We start from the raw sequence: 23,183 nt of genomic DNA, 5'->3' as shown, positions 1-23,183 counted from the left end.
TGTGATCAGCCGTTGTTTTTTTTCTTTCCCTGGCATTTTGGGGTTTTTTTTGTTTTGGTGTGGGTGTGTGCTTGGGGGGGTGGAGGTGGGGATAAGGCTTTGACAATTCAATATCTAGCATTTATTCATTTTCTTCTTGTGTTGTGTTGGCACTCTGTTTGTCAATAAACTGTTGGTTTTGTTCACTTTCATCCACTAGTATTCATTTTCTCATTGGCAGAAAGGGATTGTTGGAATCCCTTTTTTTGTTAGAGGAAACACTCATTCCAGAGTGTTCTTCTCCTAAACTTGTCTCTAAAACCGAGACATGGAGGAAGCCACAGAAACCAGTCCCAGCCAAGCAGTCAGAGAATTGACTGTGGGAATGAGGGAGCTGTGGGGGACTCACTGTGAACTTCAGAGGGGCTGCAGCTTATCCCTCCTGCCACACTCTTAGAGGTTTCTGCCACCAAGCCCTGCTTGTAGAAGTTTCTGACATCAAAGCAGAGACAGCTGAGTGGGACTTGGCCCTGCCCCATTTGCTGCCTGGCATGGTCAAGTTGAGGGAAACTGCCTCAAGATTACTGCCAGGTTGTGTGACAGGGAGCTGCAGAACCTGCCACTCAGCTCTCACTCCTGGGAAGGAAGGTGCCATCCAGCAGAGGAAGGGCAGAGCAAGGAAAGGTAGGCACTGCACACCCTGCAAACCACAGCCAAGTCCATCAGTGCTCCGCCACTTGCCTCCCTGCTCTTGACCTGGTGCTGAAAACCTTTACCTGAGTGGGCTTCAGAACAACACCTAGGCTTAAATCCTACTGGCATCAACATTTCTTAGAGATGCTGTGTAGAGGAAGATAAGATAGAATTGAGCTACAGGCTGTGGGACGTGCCTGTAGAACACCACGGCAGCACGGAGAAGCTTGTCTCTGCCTGACCTTGGGGGGAAGAAATGCCACAGGCCGGGCACTCTAAGGAGAGGAGCCTGCTGGAGGAGTGAGCAGCTCGTGATCACCCCCATATAAGGACATTAAGAAAGTGTGTTGCTGACGCAGCAATGCGTGATAGGTCGCTTAGTGAAAAATACCACATAAGGAAATAGTGTGTCTCGAAGAAGTGTATAACACCAGCTTGTTTCTCACAAAAAACATCTCAGTAGCCTTGCCAATCTGAGTCCATGCATTGGTCATTGGAGGTTCCTGAGCAATGGTTTATGTCCCTCTTCTGTTCTGGCAACTCAAATCGCTCCTGTCTGTAGAAAAGAGGAATCTGAGTAAGTATTTGGAGTTTCCTGAAAGGAACTAATCCCTGGGACAGCAAACAGCATTCCCCCTGGTATTTTGCAGTCAGGGCAAAAATACCAGCAAGCTGAAGACTCCAGGATGAATGGATTAGTGGGGTTACAGACTGCATTTGCCTGTCATAATCAGGTCATGAACATGCAGATGGAATGCAAATGGTCCCCTCACTCCTATTTCTGGGTATTGCTGGGCATCAGAGAAATCCTGCTTGAGCCTGTGACACACTGAATTTGGAAAGGAATGATTCCTTTTGTTTTCTTTGAGCAGCATCCATTTTTAAAATCAGCTGTGCCTCTGTCCAGCCTGGCATCTCTGATCATTGCAACACAATGGCAAGGACCATTTCAGAATGGCTTTCCCAAGTGTCAACTGCCCTGACTGGGACTCACAGTAAAACTTTGTAAAACATCAATTCTGTTGGCAGATTGCCTTCCTTGTCACCTTGTGTATAAGCTATACATGCACTTCTGAATTGTCCCCTTTTTCTTAAAGATGGAAAGTCCCTTTTCTGGGGTTTTAGAGATGGTTTGGAATTGGGGGTCTCCTTCCTTCATCTGCTCTGCAATGGCTTTGGAATAGGGCCCAGTGCCCAGCTTCTGCCCAGACACAGTACTTCTAGGTGAGGAAGAAAGGGCAATTGCATTTCCAGCCTGTCATGGTTTAGCATAGTTTGGTTTTTTAGTAAAGAAGGCTTCAGCCGTGGAAGTGATTCTCTTGCAAAGAGGTGCTTACATCTTCCTCTGTGACCCGACAGAAGCAATCAACTGGCTAGTTTGAATATTGGCAACTTTTTTAACCCACTTAAGAAGCTTGACACGCCTCTGTGATCCACATTTAAGAACGAACAAACCCCGGGAAGCTCTCTTGCTTCCGGCTTTTGGACAAGTAACTGGGGGGCGCTGCGGCGTGGCCCGGCAGGGCAGGGCCGGGCCCTGCTCGGCACGACCTGGCTGGGTCGGCCGCAGTGCGGCTTGGCTGAGATCTCAGCCGCTTTTGCTCGCTGGACACCCGGCGTTGCCGCTTCAGTTACAGGCTGGGCCGGCCAGGAGACAGCCACCCTGGAGCCGAGTGGCCTTGTTCCACCCGCAGCACAGCTCGGCCAGGCCGGCCCCCCTCCAGTGCGGCCGCAAATTCATCTGAGGCCGCCACCCAGCAAAGATCATGTGACCAACAGCGATAAGCGAATGCCAGCTGCAAGGCCTGGGTGAGATTAACCCTTTTAGTGCTGTAAGATTCTCCAGAACAGATGAAGCCTGCAGACATCAATCCTGTCCCAAGTCAGAGGAGGAGGAAAGGTGAAGGCAAGTGAAGACAACACCATAAAGATACCAAACTCAATGAAGAAGGAAGAGCTGAAACCCTGAGGGAGGAGAAAGAGGAGATGCTTCAAGTCTAGAAGCTGAAATTCTGTTGTAAAGCTATGGTGATGGACTATGATACATCAGAGTACCCATTGTAATTTCATGAAAGCGTGGCGGGGTGGAGCGTTCAAACTGCAATTGTGAGCAAAAGTATCTGTGCTGAAATAAGCAAATGTTGAAGTAGCTGTGATCTGGTGAGAATCTTGAACAGAGATGAAAGTGATGAAGACTCTTGCTCGCAAGGGAAGAGGAAGGCCTCTGTTCCTGGAGCTGAAGATGCTCCCAGAGATAGGTGAAGAGAACCTTTGTTTCTGAACAGCTCAACCTTAAAAGGGTACCCCAGTAGCTCAAGATTGGACCCTCGAAAGCAGTTGTGGGGAAAGCTGTAAGTCGAGGGAAGGGACTTTCACATGCGAGCAGAGAACCAACCCGGGCGGCTGTCTCGTTGTGACACTGAAGCCATGAGAGAATTGTTTCTTGTGGAAATGTCTCCATAGCATGAGCAAGAGAGACTCCTCTCCCTAAGTGAACTGAAAAAAGAGATTATTACAGAGGTGGTAAACTGACTGAAAAAATCTCAAGGGTTGTCTTTTTACATTGTCAGTGGGAGAAAGGAGGAAGGTGGGGGGAAGAGAAGTGTTCTGAAAGTTTAATCTTTTTTCCTTCTTTTAGGTCTGTTAATAAACTTCTTTATATTCTTTTAAGTTTTGTGCCTGCTTTGCTTTCTCCTAATTCTTATATCACAGAAGGAAAATAAGTAAGTAATGGATATTTTGAACCAAAGCACTACACTTAATTGGTGTTTCCACCCGGTTTACGAACTGAACCCGCTGCACAGCCAAAACCCAAGGAAGAGTGGGGCAGCCAAAACCTGTTGGGGTCCCTCCCCCGCCGTGTAGCCCTGGCAGAGGGGCCCTGAGGGCACAGACACGGGGTTTCCCTGCCCCTGCTCAGCCTCGTTCCCATGGGTTGGTTTGTGTTCCCTGCGCGGGCAGAAGGACCCTTGGTCCCGTGACTGGAACAGTTCCTCGGCAGAGCCCCGGCCATGCGGCTGGAGAAATAAACATCTCTCTGAAACAGCTATCAAGAATCTGTCTGCCCATATATATTTCCTTTCCACGGGACTCCTGGTTTGATATATGTGTGTTACAGTATCCCCACTGCAACAGTTATTTAATTCTAGATGTCAAAATAAAGTGCTACTGAAAAGAGCAAACTGATGCCAGTGCTGCAGGTGGGAGGAGAAGGCAGCAGGTCAAGCACATGAGTTCAAAACCTGGATAGAGGTAGTCCTGTTTGTGTGTCTGGAAGCAGGGGAATTTTCTAAGTAGGTGGGTCCTTGAGATGGCATGGGCCTGCCAAACAGCACAACACATTTGTGTAACAAAATACAGCCCTGAAATTCTTCTCTTCTCTAATTCTGTATATAAGATGTATTTAGACTATGAATAGCTTTTCTTTCTCCAATAAAAGAATATCAGAGGCCTTTCAGTGCATAAATTCATCCATTTCTGTTCTGGTTTTCACGGTTTAGCAGTGATAGTCTCCAATTTTGTACTCTCACTAAAATCATGCACTGCTTCCTCTCCCCCCTCCAACTGGAGGCATGAGTGCTTGGATGTTTCTGCACATTGTGGAAGAGAATTCTCAGAGGACTCGGAGACACCTGTGGGTCACTGCTGTTTGAATGCAGCTCCTCAGACGAGTCCCTGCATCCTGCGTCTCCTGCAGGAGCTGCTGGCTGTCCTGCACCAGCGAGGACCCGCAACAGAACGTGCCTTCCAAAGAGCTGACAGCGTGTGAGCTACATGCTGCGTAGCAATGCATGGGAGATGTACCACATCTGATGGACACATCACATCAGCACTCTGAAAAGATGTGACATCCTAATGAAAACTAGATAAGGTTTTAATTCTAGAAGCCTGTATTTCTAGAGTTCTGTGTCTATGGATATTTAGGTAATGTGCTGGTATTTGCAAAGGTATATGCTACTTTTCCCCCTCTTTCCCCACTCTGCTGCCCTGTGCCCTCATGCCTTGCCCGCTGTGCCACCTCTGTCCCCTCTGGCGTGCCGGGGTCCGTGCTGGCAGCCGGGCCGGGCCGAGCAGCGTTTTCAGCCCCAAGTCCCGGCTGCCCGCACCTGACGGGAGCGGCGGGAAGCGCCGCGGGCACCAGGCAGTGCCCCACCTTAGGGGCCGCGGGGCTCAAGGCACTGGGGAGCCGCTGGAGGGCCGGTAAGGCGGAGGGCACCGGGGCTGCCGCAGGGACAGCGCCGCTGAAGGCCCCGTGCTGCTGTGGGTGGTGATGGTGGTGGCTCTGAGAGGACAGTGAGGCTGTGGGAGCTGAGAGGAAGGAGTGAAACTCAGGGGTCTGGGGGAGCTGAGGGTGATGGCAGGGTCTGAGGGAACAGAGAAATGGCATGGACTGAAAGGGCTGGCGGAGCACAGGGCACTGGGGGACACTGAGGGGGATGGCAGCATTTGGGGGCCTAATGGGATTGGAGGGTCTGAAGGGACTGGAGGAGCCGCAGGTGTGCTGAGACCTTGGTGAAGCTCAGGGCATGGTGGAGGTCACTCAGTATTTCCTTTGCTTCCTAAATCTCTCTCTGCTCTGTTTCCAGAAGGGCTGCTCTGCACAGGAGGAAGTGACTGAGGGGAATCATGGGGAAATGTGCTGGCTCGGTTCCATCCATATCTTGTTTTCTCCATATCTGTATTCCATTATGTTTTTGTCTGTATATAAATAGCTATGTTTCTATACGCCAAGAATTATATTTCAAATTATGTACTGTTATTTATTTATGTTATTTAGTTATAGGTGATTACAGGTGATATACAGAGATTTAGATAGGTACTTTGCATATTTATGTATAGGTTCACTGTGTATATTATTATACTTACACAGATGTTAATATATTATATATCATTGATTGTTATGATTATATATGTATGGAGTTCTATGTAAAGCTGTGTAGAGTTGTACAGTTTAGTTACTGCTCTGTGGATATTTAGATAGTTCAATTGATGTTTGTCTCTTTATATACCTACATATATAGGCACTACTTTGTAACCTGCAATACGTTTGATTGTGTGAACTGAAAGTGATATTTGTATCTTTACATATGGTCAGTACAGTTGTACCAATCTGTAGAAAGCTTTTAAATGAAATTGGTAATTGTATATAAGCAGTGCAGTTGCAACATCTCTAATTTCTTTTTAAACTGAAGTTCACTTTGGTGCAGTTCTGTGTGCACCATTGTAGTAATGTACAACCAATGAAATTTTTAAACTGAAAGGAACGTTAAATTGTGATATTTGAAGCAATTAGCAGATGTCGACCTTAGGATCCAGGAGGATTTTGGCAATGGGTGATGATAGGAGCTGGGGGGAAATAGGCAGGCATGCTCCATAGATCCCCCAGTTCCATAGAGGGGGGGTAAGAAACCATAGGGTTTGATAGGCAGTGGAGCCACACGTTCAGGGATAACTCACTGGAAGGGCCTGCTAAGGAAAGTTACAATTCCAAGTGTAACTTTGGGAAATGGAAAGAAACCCCCAATCCAAGAGGACATCTTATTTCTTTCAAGACACTGCTACTTTCCCACACAACAAACAAACGAACATAAATCAACCCCACATACAGTGAAGCAACACTTCAGGCATATTTACATCTGTTATTGCTTTGGAGTCCAAGAGATCCATTGTACAGTCCACAATGTATTTGTATATTTGTGTATTCTCTGAGAAATTAATTTCAAAATACAGCCCTTAGCACTTTCCAGACAGTTTCAGACATGTAAGATAGAGATTTGCCTCAGCTTCTAAAACCCCTCACAAGCTATCCATCCTCCTACTCCTACGGAATTTTTACTGCATTAGCTGGGTGTTCAAATGCTATAAAAATCTTTAGTAATATTCAAGATGATGAGAAAAGCTTCTTCTTACAGGTAAAAGCACTGAGTTTTAGTCCTGATTTATATAAACCAGCATGATATAGGATGGCATAATCTGGTTGCATAAATCAATGGCTATGCTTGTAGAATGAATTATTACTCAGCATTAGTTAAGGGAACTTAATTACATATATCACACTATCAGTTGTCTTGTTTTCTTTCTACTTTTTGCTCCAGTAAAAAAAGTCCATAGCCGTATGACAATACTAGATCCTAAGAGAAAGGAAATATGCCATATGGCCTCTAGTGAAGTATCTTCTTAGGCAAGCTATTTATAGAGGTAAGTAGTAAAAATAGCATCACAAACAATTAAGACTGTAGAACTCTGTATACTACGTAGTTCAGCATGAGAAGATTCTGCCTCTGCTCAGATCTGGCCAGAGTTCAGCCAGAACCCAAACAAAGCCTGTGTGCAGAGTGTTGCTGTGGCATGTATCTTGTGAGGATAAATCCCTTTCAGACAGAAGATGGACAGTAAGTCAGCTGTACCATGCACTAATACAGCTACTTGGCTTGTGGAACACAGGGAGAACAGACAGGGTGAGGCTCTATGAGCTTACAAAAGAAGCGTGTACATGTACCCTTGCTGCGACAACATCCAAAGTCAAAGACAGCTTCAAGGAATGCAAGTTAGAATATTATTATTATTTTTATTATATTATTCTAGAGCAATATGAACCTAAAAGGAGGTTGGTGTTGTCTATTAATAGAGGTGAACAGCAGAAATATTTCTCAAAGAGCACTGAAGAAAAAGGAAACTGTTGGGGTCCCTTCCCCCTGCCATGGAGCCCTGGGAGAGGGGTCCTGGGGGGGAGACACAGGGTCTCCCTGCCCCTGGTCAGCTTCATTCCCCATTGGTTGGTTTGGGTTCCCTGATAACGCCAAGGTCCCTTGGGTTCCGTGACTGCAGAGTTCCTGAGCTGAGCCCCGGCCATGCGGCTGGAGAAATAAACATCTCTGAAACATCTACCATGAATCTGTCCATATATACTTCGTTTCCACAGGACTCCTGGTTTGAAATATACTTGTTGCAGTAATCCCCGCTGCGACAGGAAACCATAGGTGACAGTTCTCAGAGCCCCAGCTAAATTAATGAATACTACGTGACCTACAGTAAAAGCCAAAGGTCTTCTTTCCAGGTTGTGGCAATTTACATTCATTTTAATGGCTACTGAAGCTCAGATTTTTGCTTGGGCTTGGGGTTTTTGTTTGGTTGGTTGGGATTTTTCAGACATAGTTGATTGGATTTTTATTTTCCAGAAACTTTCTAATAAAGAGGAATCCAAGGAAATCAGTTTGTCTATTTTGTATGTGTGCTTTTCTTATTTGTGTACAGTATTTTGTATATTAGCCATGCTCTTCCTGAAGAACCGTATCACAGAATCACCAAGGCTGGTTCCTTGTGAATCGCCCCAAACTGGGCCAAGAGACACTTCAGAGACAGAGTCAGAGAAGTGGTCATTTGCTTTATTCAGCGTGCTGGGTGTGTGGGGGGATTGCTCCTCCTAACACACACACATAGCACTCCATACAGCACAGCAGATGGGTAAAATTAATGAATATTCATCACGTTCCTTGGGATAGGAGTGGTTGTACAAATTACTTATCGGAAGTCATTAATATCGTTAGTATACATGCCACGCAGGCGCTGTGTACCCTGGTGGTCGCACTGAGGAAGGCTCCTCTTCTTCCTCGGGGGGGTCTTTCTGATGAAGGTTAGTAGTCTTCCTCAACAATGCACTTGTCACCTTCTTCTGGAGCATGAGCAGTCCTTCGTTGGCTGATTCAGCAGTTTCTGTGCTGATTTCAAACAGGTTCTGATCCTCTTATCTTGACACGGTGCATTGTGTTTGTCTTATCTTGACAAGGCTAAGGCACATCCTGTTTCTTAGGCTTGTGATTAACATTTGCTGACTCTTAACAGTTAATTTGTGCTTACATGAGTTAACTACTGATCTACCCCTCTCGCTTCGTGCAACTTAAGGCCATTTCCAGCTGTCCTTTCATTTAAGACATGGCAGGATACCAACCCCCACCTGGCTACAACCTCCTCTCAGGGAGTGCTAAAGAGCAGGAAAGTCCCTGCTGATTCTCCTTTTCTCCAGGCTGAACACCCGCAGCTCCCTCAGCTGCTTCTCATAGGACTTGTGCTTTAGACACTTCCCCAGGGTCCATTTCTCTCCTCTGGACTCCCTCCAGCACCTCAATATCTTTCTCAACGTGAGGAGCCCAAAACTGAACAAAGGATTTGAAGTGTGACCTCACCAGTCCTGAGTACAGGGGGACGGTCACTGCCCTGGTCCTGCTGGCCACACTATTGCTGACCCAAGCCAGGATGCCATTGGCTTTCTTGGCTTCCTGGGTCCATGGTGGCTCATGTTCAGCTCTGCCAGCCAGAACCCCAGGCCCTTTCCCCCCAGCAGCCTTCCAGCCACTGCCCCAGCCTGTAGCACTGCAGGGGTTGTTGTAACCCAAGGGCAGGACCCAGCACCCGGCCCTGCTGAACCTCAACCAACTGGCCTCAGTCAGTCTAATCTTAGCAGTATGAAATATGTTTGCTAGAAAGGAGAAACAGATTGGAAAATCAAACAGCCTGAAAGTAATACTTTTACTTACAGCTGAGATGTGCTGTAAGTTACTCCTGTTAGCTTCTTAGTGACAGATTCAAAGGGAAGTTTATCTTTGGATGCTCAAAAAAATATCCTGACATGATGGAACTGATCTTCTCTTGCATATTCTTTTCCTAATTCTCGTCCCGGCGATGTCCCCTGCTCCGTCCCGGTGTTTTCCCACCCACCCTGTCTCTGCGCTGCCACCTGCTGTCACACTGGTGCCCCCTGCTATGTCCCACCGGTGTCTCCTGCCCTGTTCCCGACACTGTCTGCCCCGGAGGTCTTTCCATCCCATCCCGGAGGTGTCCCTGCCCTATCCTGGCAGTGCGCCCTTTCTTGTCTCAGCAGTGTTCCTGACCTATCCCGGCTGGGCCCCCTCTCCTCTCTCGGCAGTGTTCCCTTCTCCAGCGGTGTTCCCCACCCTGTCCCGGGGTGTTTCCTTTCCTATACCGGCGCTGTTCCGTGCCCTATCGCGGCTGTTTTCCCTCCCCTCCCCTCCCCTCCCCTCCCCTCCCCTCCCCTCCCCTCCCCTCCCCTCCCTCGCACTGTTCCCGTCCCTCTCCTGGCGCTGTTCCCTGCCCTGTGCTGTATTCCCTGCCCTAATCACGACTGTGTTCCCTTCCCTGTCCCGGTCCAGTTCCTTGCCCTGTTCCGACGCGGCCCCTGGCAGCCTCCCGCGGACCCTCCCGCCGCAGGGGCGCGGCTCTCTCGGCCGTTTGTGACACAGAGCCGGCGGCGGGGCCGGCGGCTGACGGCTCGTTACCGCCAGGGGGCGTCGGGCGTCGGCTGTGACGGACAGGTCGAGCAGCCAATAGGAGGCAGCGCAGCTCAGCGGGCGGGGCGGGGCGGGGCCCGCCACCGCCACCGCCACCGCCCCGTCCCCTCCCCCCCCCCCCCCCCCATCGCGGGTCCGTCCTTTGTGCGCGTCGTGTCGCCTTCTGTGGTCGTCGCTGCGGCCACGCCGTTGGAGCAGAAGGAGGCGCGGGAACCACCGAGGAGCAGGAAGGGGAAGAGGAGAGAGGGGGAAGCAGCCTGGGAGAACGTCGCCCGCCCGCGCCGCCGCCGCCTCATGCCGCGGCGCCGTCCTGCCGCCGGCCGGGGGACCTGGCAATGGCCGGGCATGGGGAGCGCTGCCGCCCTCCCGCGCCGCCAGCGTTGAGCCGCCGCTCGCCGCCCTCCGGCTGCTGCTCTCCGCGCTGGGACTGCTGGCTGCTGGGCGCAGGTACGCGGGGAGCGGGACTGGGAGGGATGGGAGCGCAGCCGTGTGCCCGCAGACGCGAGGAGCTGTCGAGTCCTTTTTCTTCAGGTAGAGCCTTTCATGAGGAGGGATTCGCGAGCTGGGCCCGTGTAGTCTAGAGAGGAGAAGGCTGAGAGGGGATCTCGTTAATGCATATAAATATCTCCATCCGAGAGGATGGTGGATGATGCCAGACTCTTTCAGTGGTGCCCAGCGACAGGAGGAGGAACAATGGGTATAAATTAAAACACAAAAAGTTTCACCTTGAGGAAGAACTTCTTTGCATTAAGGGTGGCAGAGCACTGGAACAGGCTGTCAGGGAGGTCATGGAGTCTCCCTCGCTGGAAACATTCAAACCCCACCTGGACACGTTCCTGTGTCACCTGTTCTAGGTGACCCTGCCTTGGCACCAGGGGGATTGGACTGGATGATCCCCAGAGGTCCCTTCCAGCCCTAAAAATTCTGAGATTCTGTGATTTATTCGGCTGTTTGATAACTTGACAGACTTGCTCGTCTAGCCTGATTTATTTGTGATTAAAATAATTTTACAAATATAACTGAAGGGAAATAAAAGTTTTGATGCTTTGAAAGTCTGGCTCTAAACCCAGCGTTCCCTCTGTCATTTTGCTTGGCACGGGTCTTTTTTGTGTATTTGAAAACACAGAAGTTGATTGTTGTTAGGGGTTTTTTTCTGTATTTTTCAGAGGTATATATCTCTTGCACAAGGAAATTTTCAGCTTACACAAGTCATGGTCATGCATAGCTGTAGGTGGAGAGTTCCTCATTCTGCTTTGTGTTGTCTTGGGATTTTGACAGGAGATTTGTGTTAGCTATGTATCACTGGCAAAACATATTGCCCTTATAAATTCATGGTACAGATATTCAGAGTAAGTCATGTGAGTACTGCCTCAGGAAGGTCAGCTAAGGGGTAGGCAAAGAAATTGCTGATATCCTCTCGTCACTGGGTGCATTGCAGAAAACTACTATTTAAAAATGAAAAATGTTGTTACTCATCCTATTTTCCACTCCTCACGGCTCAAGAGTTTCTCATAGATATATTACATTTTCCTTTTTTTTTTACTGTTCCATTTTATCTTTGTTGGCATTTTTGTGGTGTTCAAATCCTGTTTGATGACAGCGAGAAATGACAGATAAATGTCCCCACAGATGAATTTTAGTACATAGTTTTGCAGGCTTGGACAGCTGTTGAATGAAGTTGTGCACACATTCTTTATGAAGGTCCAATTTCTCTTTGGATGGCAGGGATTGCAGTCTTCCTAGATGAGAGTCCTCCTGGCTTTAACCTGGGTGAAAAGTGTGGCTCTGTTTCCCTTAGCGTTGTTCATTTAATTTCTGGTCCTGGTAAGTTCTTGGGTAAAAGTTACCTTCAGAAAGCCGTTGTTAACTGCCATGAGAATCTGGAATGATTTCGGATCGTAATTGTGAGACTGTGGAGGAGACAACTGTAAAACTCCCGTTTGCTTGTGAGGATGTTAACTGTGTTTTTTTATGGAAATCAGGTCATCAGATAAACTCTAACTGGTTTGTTGGTGTAAACTGAACTGTGTAGCAGTTGTATACATCTGATAAGTACTTGAGGCTTTTGTGGGGAGAGGGTTTCTCTTCCCCTTGTGTTATTACTGAATTATGTTCTGAGAGGTACAGCTACTGCAATGTACACATACCTTAGCTGAAAACTTGTGCTTCAGACAAGGAGAGCAAAAAAAAGCTGGGTGTTTTCACACACTAGTCCCAAAAAAATTGAGCAGTGAAGCTTTAGCTATGGCAGTGCCAGGGAAATTAAGCAATCTGCTTGTCTGCTTACCTACCATCCTCCCCCCGCCCTCATTTCTGGAAGAGAACCTGATTTTTGCTTTAGTCAGTCTTATTTTTGTCTAAACATTTTTAGACATTTAGATATGTCCAAACATCTAAACAACTTTACTTTGTTGCCTTTACCACGTTCTTTTGAGGGGCAGAATTCTATGTAAAAATCCAGTAACTTGTGTAAAGCACTGAAAGACTAAATGGAGACTTCCTTACTGACTAAGTGATTAATTTATACACAGAATTGCATCATCACCTTGGTGTCTGGAAAGAAATCTTTAGCTTATACTTGACAGGATCTAGTGCTCTTAATTTTCATCTAGACAATATGAGGTAATGGATTAGGACATCATCAGTCCTCTCAGCCTCTGAGATATTCTCCATGGCTACCTTTCTATCTTGCAACCTCTTGTCTTTCTAAAATGCAGTGCTTCCCTAGTGCATGAGCACTTTTAAGTTTCTTTCATGTTGTTTTCTGTGGTACTTGTGGGAGTGGAAAGGGGTATTGCCACTTAAGAGCTTTGCTTTATGTCTTTCTGTTGTCTGTTTTGTGCTTAGGTGACTGTCAACTGCACACATCTTGTGGAATCCAGAAGTGCACCACTGATTTTGTATCCTTCACTTCACATCTGAACACGGCTCTTGAGGACTTTGATTTGGAGTTCTGCAAGGCCCTGCGGGCATACTCTGTGTGTACCTATCGCAATTCCAAAGTATGCCGTGGAAACCTAGTCTATCATTCTGCAGTGCTTGGGATCGGTGACCTAATGACCCAGAGAAACTGTACCAAAGATGGACCCACATCCTCCACCAACCCTGAAATGACCTATGATCCTTGCAATTACAGTGGCCACACAGAAGTGAGAGAACATCAGGGAGGAGACAAGACTCCTCCTCCCACTTACCTGTTTTGTGGCTTGTTTGGGGATCCTCATCTGAGGACTTTTAAGGATAACTTCCAGACATGCAAAGTGGAAGGTTCTTGGCCCCTTATAGACAATAACTACTTATCAGTGCAAGTGACCAATGTGCCTGTGGTCCCAGGATCCAGCGCTACTGCTACGAATAAGGTACAGATTTTTTTTGTGCACTGTGCATGCATGGAGAAGTAAAAGGCCAAGACAGTTAAGTAAGTCATTTAGCCCTTAACAGGTAAAGAAGTGTAGCAGCTTGAGAATCTTCTATGCAATAGTATAAAAAAGTAAAACACTTAGTATCTTCTTTTCTGAGCACCAAACAAAACAGGGTTTTTTCTTCCCTTTGCTCCTGCTCATGACAAGAAAACCTGTGCGTGTCATCACACAAGCCTGTACGGATACTGATGTAATACTTTTAAACAGTTATTAGATTATTGTACATCTGTGACTGTCTCTGCACTAATTAGAAATTCAAAAAATCGTAGAATGCTTTGGGTTGGAAGGGAACTTAAAGAAGGAAAGAGCGTTTGTCTGCTTTTCATTAATTTTCTAAATTGCATAGCTATAACAGTAGAAAACAAATAATACTGGGAATGGCTGGCACAAAAAACTAGTTACCAAAACACTGATGTTTCAGAGCAGAAACAAGAGGGGGAACTGCAAAGAATTGAGAGGAGGTAGCAAGCTATATGGTTGTGAGAAGGACTTAGTACCTTGGCTTTACTAAACAAGCAGTGGCCTTAAAATTGTGCCAAGAATGTTAAACTCTTGTTGAAACAGGCAGGACTTAAGATTGCACTCCTCTCAGATACTTGAGGTGTCTAGAGTAGGAATACATCCACTAGTATTTGATAACTGATGCCATTTCTTTAACTTAAGAAAAGTCCTTGGCTCTTTCTGCTGAATGCAGGTAGCGTGTCCATCAATTACTTAAGCATGCATTTGAAGCTGATGTTGTCACGTACCTCTTTTGGAGTGAAAGGGCTTTTTTAAAAATTGTGGTAGTGTAGCTCTTGTATTGTCAAGCTATGTCAGGCTATATGTACACAGCTTCAAGACATCTACTCCAAAGAATTTTCACTGTGTTGTTAAGCCTGGAAGTAGTTTTTTTAGTTACTGGAGTCAGAAGCAGGAGTTGTCTTTCACAGTAGGGTAGAGCCTACGCATCTTCTGTGGAGTTGGTTGTGCAGTAGTATTAATATGGGAAAATCGGTTTTACTATTAAATTTGTGCTGGATTCTGAAGTATTTACTAGTGGCAATGCTTGTATGAGTGAACAGAGGTTGGACTGAAACTCAGAATTACATTTTCTTAACTTGTGTCTGTTTCAAAAACAGTTTTCATTATGAATGAGTTCTGAAGGTGTATAAAGTAAGGGAATGAGGCTTACATGAGTAAGCTTTGCAAAACAGACTTATGTCCCCTGCAATCTGCTCCAGTGGCTTTACCTAAAGACTCCTAATAAGTGGAAGAAAAACCTGGATTTTGTAATCTGCAGTAAGCTTTCATCCTCAGTTTTGCTAAACTCTTGCAGAATTTTCTTTATTTCTTGTTTCCGATAGCAGTAGAGGAAAAAGTTGAGACTCTTGTGTGCAAATTGTGTGGATGGCTAGGGTGTGTTAGTAGTAGATAGGTGATCTTAACTTTAGCCACATTTTGAAAATGATTGACTGTGGTAGCATGTTATGCTGGTATATGTCTTTGAAGAGATAACAAAGAGAACACCAAGAGTAAATGTGTGTACATACTGAGGGAAAGTATTTTTAAAAAGGTTTTAAAAGGTGTGCCTTGTGTCTTTATTTATTCTCAATAGGGATTCTTTTTGTGTTTTTCTTGACTTGGGTAAAATGGTTTTTTTTCCTCTTTTGTAGTAGTCTCTGTCATTGCCCAAGTACAGCCAAGTGTGCAGAAGCAATTAAATAAAACAAGATCTATGGTTTGCGATACTAGAAATGTCTCTAATGCTGATATAGTTTACATGTTGTACAGTCCTTGAATTTTTTCTTTTTTTTTGGCAGATAACAGAACTTAGCATACCTGTTGTAGACAATGAAGGTTGTTTGAATGTAGAAGTGACTTAAAAAATAAGTTTTAATATCTCTAATGCATTCTCTTGACTCTGTTATTTCTAGTACGAGCAGGCTACTATAAATGAAATAGAAAAGGCTTTTCTGCTAACTTCATTCCTGTAACATTTTCCTCTGCAAGTATTGCATTTTGACTATGATTGACTATCTGCTGCTGAGTGTACTTAACTGATTTTGGCCACAGGCTAGCTTAAAGGACTTCTAAAGAGCTACACTTCCGTGACATTTATCTACATAGTGTAATCCCTAGCTGAGAGCATGCCAAAAGGTCTTCTACCTTCTTCATAAGAAAAGTTTTCAGACTGGTACTTTTTGTTAGTCTGGCTGTTATTTCATTGTATGTATTTGAAATAGATGTTTAGCAGGAAATAAAAACAAAGATATATGCTGAACTTATATTGTACAGAAGCCAAAGCAAATACTAACCTAATTAGTACACTCTAAAGCAGGCCTAATGAAAGGAAGGACAGTAAGAGTAGAAGATTTAGTTTTTCCTGAATGCATTTTTTTAGGGGAAGTGGTTTAAGAAGTCATAGAAACAAAATGCTTAATCTTCACCCCATTGTCCTTTTGAAAGGTACAAACCATCACCTGCCCTTGTAGGGAGTTAGTACTTTTCACTTTTGTCTTAGCTTTCTGGTGAACCAGTCTTTGAGGCAGTTGGTAATGAAGGCAACATTATGTGTGAAGTTTCTTCTCTCTCCAAAACCTAAGAGACTATGGAACCCCCAGCAGTCTGAGGACTATCCAGAAAGTTCATAAAGGACAAGAGAATGCCAGGACGACACTTAAGTAAGAATGTGAGGAATAAAAGCGTGTTGTTCTCCCCTGCCCCTCACTGTGCGCTGGCATGAAAGTATAAAAAGCAGGAAAACTTTTCCTTGAATTCCTTAATTGGAAGAGCACATCTTGTGAGAGTTGTGTACTTGTAAAAATGCTCTTGACAGTTTGTAGGTGTTTTGCGTATTTGTGTTACCCATAGTAACATCTGTTTTTCACCATGGACAAAAGCTGTGTTCTGTGGTCTAGCTGAAAATAGAAACTCCAGGTTTTTTGAGCTTGCCTGATGTGCTTATGACCCTTGGCGTAGGATCCTAGGGCCTTTCAGATGGAGAAGGAGGATCATCACCAAGTAACTGGGAAACTGAGTTTAAGCTCTTCTTTCTTTTTCTTTCTGACAGACTTCTTGTATGGGTTTTGAGTAGGTCACTGGCATTATTTATGTTTGATTTCTCTAGCTCTAGATAAGAGCTTCCCTGTCTTGGAAGTGGTTTTGCAGTTCCCTGAGAATAAATGTCTACATTTGTGTCTACATTTGTGTCTACAGGGAGCAGGTAGGTAGGGTATTGTAGAGTGCATTAAATAGAAGGTTGGGGTTTTTGAAATTTTATTTATTGTGTGCTTTATTTGGAGGGGTACAAAGTCTTTATTGCCTTTTGCTGTTGTGACAGGATATCACTAGAGCAATTGTCCCTGAGTAGCAAATGAGGCAGAGATGCTTGGGCTTGCCAATGGAAAGCTTTCCTTCTTGTTTGGAGGTATCTTCTTGTTTACATTAATTGGAAATGGAGGTTTTCCTGTCCAGGTGTTTTATAATAGATAGCTTGAGGGTGAGAGAGGGAATTTAAGGACACAGAGAAGGAAAAAAACTACAGAGCTTTTTACTGTAGTAATTTATTGGGTATAAACCTTGGAACCTGGGAATTGGTGCTGTGAGCAGGGTAAGGGAATTTTGGGGATAAATGTTCTTTTTCCCAAAGTCAAAACATTTTAAATACCTCTTTTGTAGCATGGTTTCAATTTTTCAGGAAATCATTGCAGAGTAAGAACAGTGTAGTAGAAAAACAGCTGAAAGGTAACTGGAAGATAAATGTTCTAAACGTTTTAAGAAGTAGAAGGATCATGTACCTGGTCACATGTCATTATTCTTTTCATCTTTATGGACATCTTGCCTAAGGCAGAGATGAATTTGTCTTATTTTGCAGAAGTAGCTTATACTACAGTTTTTTTGGAGGTTATAATACAATCATTTAGGTTGGAAAAGACCTTTAAGATCCAGTCCAGTCGCAAACTGTCAATTCCACCACTAAACATGGTCTGTAAGTGCCATGTCTACATGCCTTTTAAACATTTTTGGGCATGATGAGTCAAGAGGCTGGGAAGCTTGCTCCAGTGCTTGGCAGCTCTTTCAGTGAAGGAATTTTCTCTAATATCCAATCTAAAGCTCCACAGCACAGCTTAAGGCCATTTCCTCTCATCCTGTCACTTGCAACTTGAGAGGAGAAACTGACTCTTACCTGGCTACAACCTCCTCTCAGAGAGTTGTAGAGAGCAGTGAGATCTCCCTTAAGCTTCCTTTTCTCCAAGCTGAACACCCCCAGCTCCCTCAGCCTCTCTTCATGAGGCATGTGCTTCAGACCCTTCCAAACTCTGTTTCTCTCCTCTGGACTCGCTCCAGCACCTCAATGTCATTCTGGTTGTGAGAAGCCCAAAATTGAACACAGGATTTGAGGTGTGACCTCAGCAGTGCTGAGTACAGGGTACAGCCGCTGCCCTGGTCCAGCTGGCTATACTTTGTCTGACACAAGCCAGGATGTCCTTGGCCTTCTTGGCGCCCTAGACCCACACACTGGCTCATGTTCAGCCACTGTTAACCAGCATCCCTAGGTCCTTTTCCACTGAGCACTTTTTCACTCACTCCTCCTAAGCTCACCAGTGTTACAATAATGGTTGAAGTTCATGATGCTAATTAGAGGTCTTTTTCTACCCGAACAATTCTAGGATTCTATGAAATGCATAGTAAAATAACAAACATATAGTGATATCTTCATCATTTTAATTGCATTGTGGCACTAGGGAGGACAAGTACAAGACCTCAAGAGTTGAAAGTGTTGTTTTTAAGGTACACAAGCCAGGCACCTTCTACAAATACATGAAAGTCTTCCAGAAACTGCAGTTTTACAGCTCAGTAACACCGTCTTTGAAAGGTTTTGCATGTGCAGTGGAATTTAAGAAAGCTTTGTGATCAGTGTACTCAGCAGTACTGGCATCAGTAGGAGTGGGATGATGAAGTCCAAAATGAAATTGTATGTGTGCAAATTGTATATGTGGGGTTTGTTTTGGTTTAGTAATCTTACTATAGCTGATGTTCGTTTATTGTATCCTCAGATAAGCCTCTGGAAACCTTTATTTTCATCTTTCAGGGTGCCTCACTGCAGAAGAGCTCTGTATGTTCCCAAAGAACAAGGCTGATACATCGATAGTTTCAAAAATCTTTCTTCATATGAAGATTTTGGCATTTGGATTTTTCTATCTAAGTTTAGAAAGGGCAGCTAATCTCTAGTCTGTAAATAGTACTGCATGAGCAGCTTTGTGAAGGTGTTCTTGGGACCCAGAGTGTGAAAAGTACTGTGCGTACACAGACATGTATAACGTGTTAAGTTTGTTAGAAATAACCATTTTCACTTTTTAATGCTCCCTGTTACCTTGAAAATTTAAAGACAGAACACCTGGAATGAAATTTTGCTTCATCTCCCTTTGCAACAGGTTCTGAGTATCTGTCAGGGCATGTATCAGGGCATGTATCAGGGCATGATACTGAGATAGGAGTGTGTGATAAGGCAAAGCCCATCCAGCACTCTGGTTTTACTGATTTGGCCTATGGATTAGATGGATGTCACATGACAGACAACAGAATATTTGAAACCAGTGCCTTGAGCTGCAAGGTTTGAATACATGTGTGTCCTTTGAAAATCTTACTTGTCTCTGTTGATTCTCTGTTTGGAGTGTCCTTGCAATGTTCATAGAGGCCTTTTTTCATCTAATAGTCCTTCAGCTCTCATTCAGCATCCAGTGTTATTGCTAATCTTTAATTAGGGTGAAGGCTTCTTGTTCTTTCTCTATGTTCTGAAATTGTGTGCATTTCATTCTTGGAAACGAGGGAGCCCTGGAGAGAGCAGTTGGGTAGCTGTTTCCTGATAGATTTTGGCAGGTGCCTTGCTTAAATGTTTGAGCAAGCAGCCAGTTCAGTGTCTCATTAAAACAATGAACACTTTTTGACTCCAGGCTTGTTCAAGTGCTAAGGAGACTTAGAGCTTTACTTCTGGAGATGTGCAGAACAATGCAAATGTGCTCAAGGAAATAGCAATGCTTCTTTGTCTGAGCAGGCTGAGATAGAAGTCTGTTTCATCCAAACTGTCTTACGCAAAATAAAAGGCCTTTTACTGCATTATGGCCTGGATTATATGCAGAAATACTAATCACTTGAAAGACCTGAAGTTTCTCTCCTGTAGTTGCTGAGCTTACTTTACTAAGCACAAAGCTGTGAGGTGCTCTTTACAGCAACAGGGGCACTTGTGCGTTTTCTGGATTTTGGGCATAAGCATTCCAGCTCAGCTGTTGTTCACAGACATCAGTTTACCAAATTATTTGAGTACAGATGGTCTCAAGCTATATAGCTGATACATCTCAGGCTGTATAACTGATTAATGCAAGGAAAAACGATTGGAAAAATCCAGTCCTCACTAGTGAGAACATATGAAGTCAAAATAGTAAGTATTGTCTGTGTTGTGAGACAAACACTGACAAAGCATCAACCACCTGGGATAAACCAAATACTGAAAATAAATCTAATATTGTGTAGGGTATGTCTGCATACTCCAAAGAAGAAATTGTTGCAGGGGGAGGAGACAGGTGGAAAGACTTGTGTCTTATACAAGTGGTATAGAGAGGTGAGGCTAGTGAGGGCAGAGGTTTTGTTCAAATTGTTTGTAATTTACACTTGATTTAACCTCTAGCTCTTACTTTAAAACAGAGGGGCAGAAATAAAAGTTGTTGTGCAGAAGTGTGGTGGTTAACTGAAACTAAAATGTGAGGTTGCTGTGGAACAGATTTTGAGTTTAACATTAGTTTAAAAATTCCTTCTGATATGTTTTGGAGTAATCTGAGTCTCTTAGCAGACTGCTTAAATCATAGACTGTAACAAATATTATATAATCAGTCAATGATGAAAAGAATTACTAGAATACCTATTCTTGGTGCAAAATGTCTTTTGACCTTTTCAAGAAGTCCTTCCCCTCTAGAACTCTAAAGGCAGTAGCATATCTGTTTGAATATTTAGATGTGAATTCTCATTATATTTTTTGTTTTAGGAAAAGTTGCTAGACACTCCAAACTTGGTCTGCCATATAGCCTAGTCATTCATTACCTTCAAGTAAGACTGGACAACCTGCTGCTTCTTTTGTTGCGACTTACTCTAACAAGTAGAAAGGTTTAAAAGGCTAATTCTAATCTTAAAAAAAAAAATTAATTGCTTTATGATAATGATTTTGGTATTGGAAGTTACTCACTCTTCAAAGGCATGTCTTTGAGTATCTTTCAGTATTGCTTTGTTTCTCTGTGGGCACCTTTTCTAGCAACAGTGGACTTGAAGTGTCAAATCTCCCAGTTCCTAGGACTAATGTATTGAGGAGCCCTAAGTCATTATTTGACTAGTTGTTCTTCCTGGTCCTGATTATACCTTTCTCTGATTTTGCATGGTCTCATTCTGGTTTTGCCATAGTGGCCAGCACCGTGGGAATTACTGGGTCCTTGCGCTTCTCTGTCATTGCCAGCTGCATTCCAAAGTGTTAAGAAACTGTCAGGCAGGAGGTAATTGTGATGCCTAATTAAATATAAAGTGTTTTCTTTTCCTGATCTCAAGGCTGTTGCCACACGCTAATAGTCTTGCTTCCGGGCCAACATAAGAACAAATTTAACATATGCCATCTAGTAAAATACTGCTTTAAGCACATTTACAGGCTGTTTTCCTTAGGCATGAGTTGTGGACAGCTGTCAAGTTTTAAGGTAGTGGGCAGTTCCAGATATATTCAGTTACAAATTGGAAAAGGGGTTGACGTGATGATTTTTTTCCGCTAACTTTGCTTTTTTTTTCCCCCTCCCCCACAGATAACTATTATCTTCAAATCATACCAAGACTGTACAGATCAGAAAGTATATCAAGCAGTGACTGATGACTTGCCTGCAGCTTTTGTTGATGGTACAAGAAGTGGAGGAGATGGGAACACCAGGAACTTGCACATTGTGGAGAAAGTCAGTGGCAAATACATCGAGATGCATGCTAGGTACATCGGGACCACGGTGTATATCCGCCAGCTTGGGCACTACCTGACCCTGGCCATTCGCATGCCCCAGGAGTTGGTCATGGCCTACGAGGAAAGCCAGGATCTGCAGCTGTGCGTGAATGGCTGCCCTTCCAGTGAACGTATTGATCAGAGTGGCAACTTGCCATTGCCTGTGGTGGGAAAGCTGCTTCCTTGGGGTGCTGCGGCTCATCCCCTATCAGGGTACACACTGGAAACAGCTACCACCAAATGCCATGAGAAGATGCTTGTGAAGGATATCTATTTTTACTCGTGTGTATTTGATCTACTCACCACTGGCGATGCCAACTTCACAGCTGCTGCTCACAGTGCCTTGCAAGATGTGGAGGCACTGCACCCCAGCAAAGAGCACTGGCATATCTTTCCCAGGAGTGGAGGTGGTAGTGTGGGCAGGGATAGCAAATTCTTTGTCAGTCTTGGACTTCTGTGCTTGATCCTTGTTGCATATTTGTGTGGAGATTGAGAGTCTGGTTCCTGACATATTTGTAGGATTTTTTTTTGGACTGTAACAAAATTTTGAAATGTATATTGTCATAATATATTGAGTAAAGATGAATATATATGTATATACCATGTATATGAAGGGATGTTTTGTCTTGGGGCATCCACCAGATTGGATGTTAACTGTTTTCATGTATGTTTGATTCAGTATTCTATGTATCTATTTGTTTTACAGTTGTTCAAATGTTTTATAATGTCCCTGCGTTGGGACCCAATAGAAAGCACTTTATTTTTTACATAATAAGTATTTAAGTTTGTATCTGAGTAACTATGTATTACACATGAAATACTCAATGCTCTTTCTAAGTACTACTTGGTTTAACACGTACTTTTTTAACTAAATTAACTTGTGGGTTTTTCCAAGAGAGCTTTAGTTAATGTCAAAAATGGGTATTTTGAAGCTAGTGAATGATCTCTGGAGAGAGCAAAGAGAGCTTAAACTTAGAGGGAACTTTTTTTTTCCTCCACAGGCCCTCCAGTTGTCTGTGTTATAGAAGGCTACAGATTTTTTCATGCTTGGAAACCCCGCAATGTAGTCAGTCTTTGCAAAATGTTCTCGATATATATACCAGTAAGTATATGTGTGTATGTAAAAGAGTGGCTGTGCAGTGTGTAAATATTTAAAATTATTATAATAGAAGAATTGTTGCCCCCCATGCTGAGGAACGTCAGTAAGGTGGTGTAAGTGACCCCTGGTGCGGTGCACAGAAACTGGGGATGTAGACCACGTACTGGGCAGGTAATCTATAAATAAAGTCTCAGTTTGTCTCCCAGCCAAATAGGATAGATAGGATATTGGATAGGAATGTGCTGAATACAATTGTTATACTTCTTGCAGATGCTTGTTTCCCTCTGCTAAATAAGATGTGTAAATTTATGACCAGCAGCAGCAAACCAGGCCAGTTTATTGAAAAGACAGTGTGGAGGAAGCTAAGATCAGGAACCATTACCTCAGGATCAAATTGTACAGTTCCTTTGTAGTGTTGCAGAGATACTTACAAGAACACAGTGATCTGTGTTACTGCTGCATCCCTCCTGAGAGGCATTGTAAAAATCCTCTTTTCAAGTTATTGGAGAACTCTCAGACCAGAAGAACCCTGCAACAGAAAATTATTTTCTGTAGAACTGAAGAAGAGGTGGTGAAATTTGAATAAATTATACCGAAGAGTCCGTAAGATTACAGAACTTAGTGTAATAAGGTGATTTGCTAAGTATACATGGAGTATTTCAGCTGCAAGGCTAATCACACAG

At 44.1% G+C, this 23,183-nt stretch overlaps 1 protein-coding gene and 1 long non-coding RNA gene across 2 annotated transcripts; one reads left to right on the top strand and one right to left on the bottom strand.

Annotated features, from left to right (window-relative positions):
* Positions 1–8,042: 8,042 nt before the first annotated feature.
* Positions 8,043–9,684, bottom strand: LOC109145510. The gene is made up of 2 exons (XR_002046905.1): positions 9,207–9,684; positions 8,043–8,459 (listed from the first exon to the last, which is right to left on the bottom strand). It is a non-coding gene; the product is annotated as an uncharacterized LOC109145510 (long non-coding RNA).
* Positions 9,685–10,235: 551 nt separating this feature from the next.
* RGMB (repulsive guidance molecule BMP co-receptor b) lies at positions 10,236–22,495 on the top strand. Its single transcript, XM_039566512.1, has 3 exons — positions 10,236–10,424; positions 12,825–13,336; positions 21,217–22,495. Exons 1-3 carry the CDS (start codon positions 10,313–10,315, stop codon positions 21,892–21,894), a joined length of 1,302 nt encoding a protein of 433 aa, XP_039422446.1. The 5' UTR covers positions 10,236–10,312; the 3' UTR covers positions 21,895–22,495.
* Positions 22,496–23,183: the final 688 nt, after the last annotated feature.

This window comes from Corvus cornix, chromosome Z, assembly GCF_000738735.6.
Source record: "Corvus cornix cornix isolate S_Up_H32 chromosome Z, ASM73873v5, whole genome shotgun sequence".
In the NCBI taxonomy this organism is placed as follows: domain Eukaryota; kingdom Metazoa; phylum Chordata; class Aves; order Passeriformes; family Corvidae; genus Corvus; species Corvus cornix.
The sequence above is the reverse complement of the archived record's forward strand: the minus strand, read 5'-3'. Positions and strand labels throughout refer to the sequence as shown.

What these genes read in the sequence shown, in the direction of transcription:
- RGMB (XM_039566512.1), top strand. Translation starts at nt 10,313, where the DNA reads ATGGCCGGGCATGGGGAGCGCTGCCGCCCTCCCGCGCCGCCAGCGTTG. An exon ending in CTGCTGGCTGCTGGGCGCAG is followed by an intron (nt 10,425 to 12,824) that starts GTACGCGGGGAG and finishes TTTTGTGCTTAG; the next exon opens with GTGACTGTCAACTGCACACA. An exon ending in GCGCTACTGCTACGAATAAG is followed by an intron (nt 13,337 to 21,216) that starts GTACAGATTTTT and finishes CCTCCCCCACAG; the next exon opens with ATAACTATTATCTTCAAATC.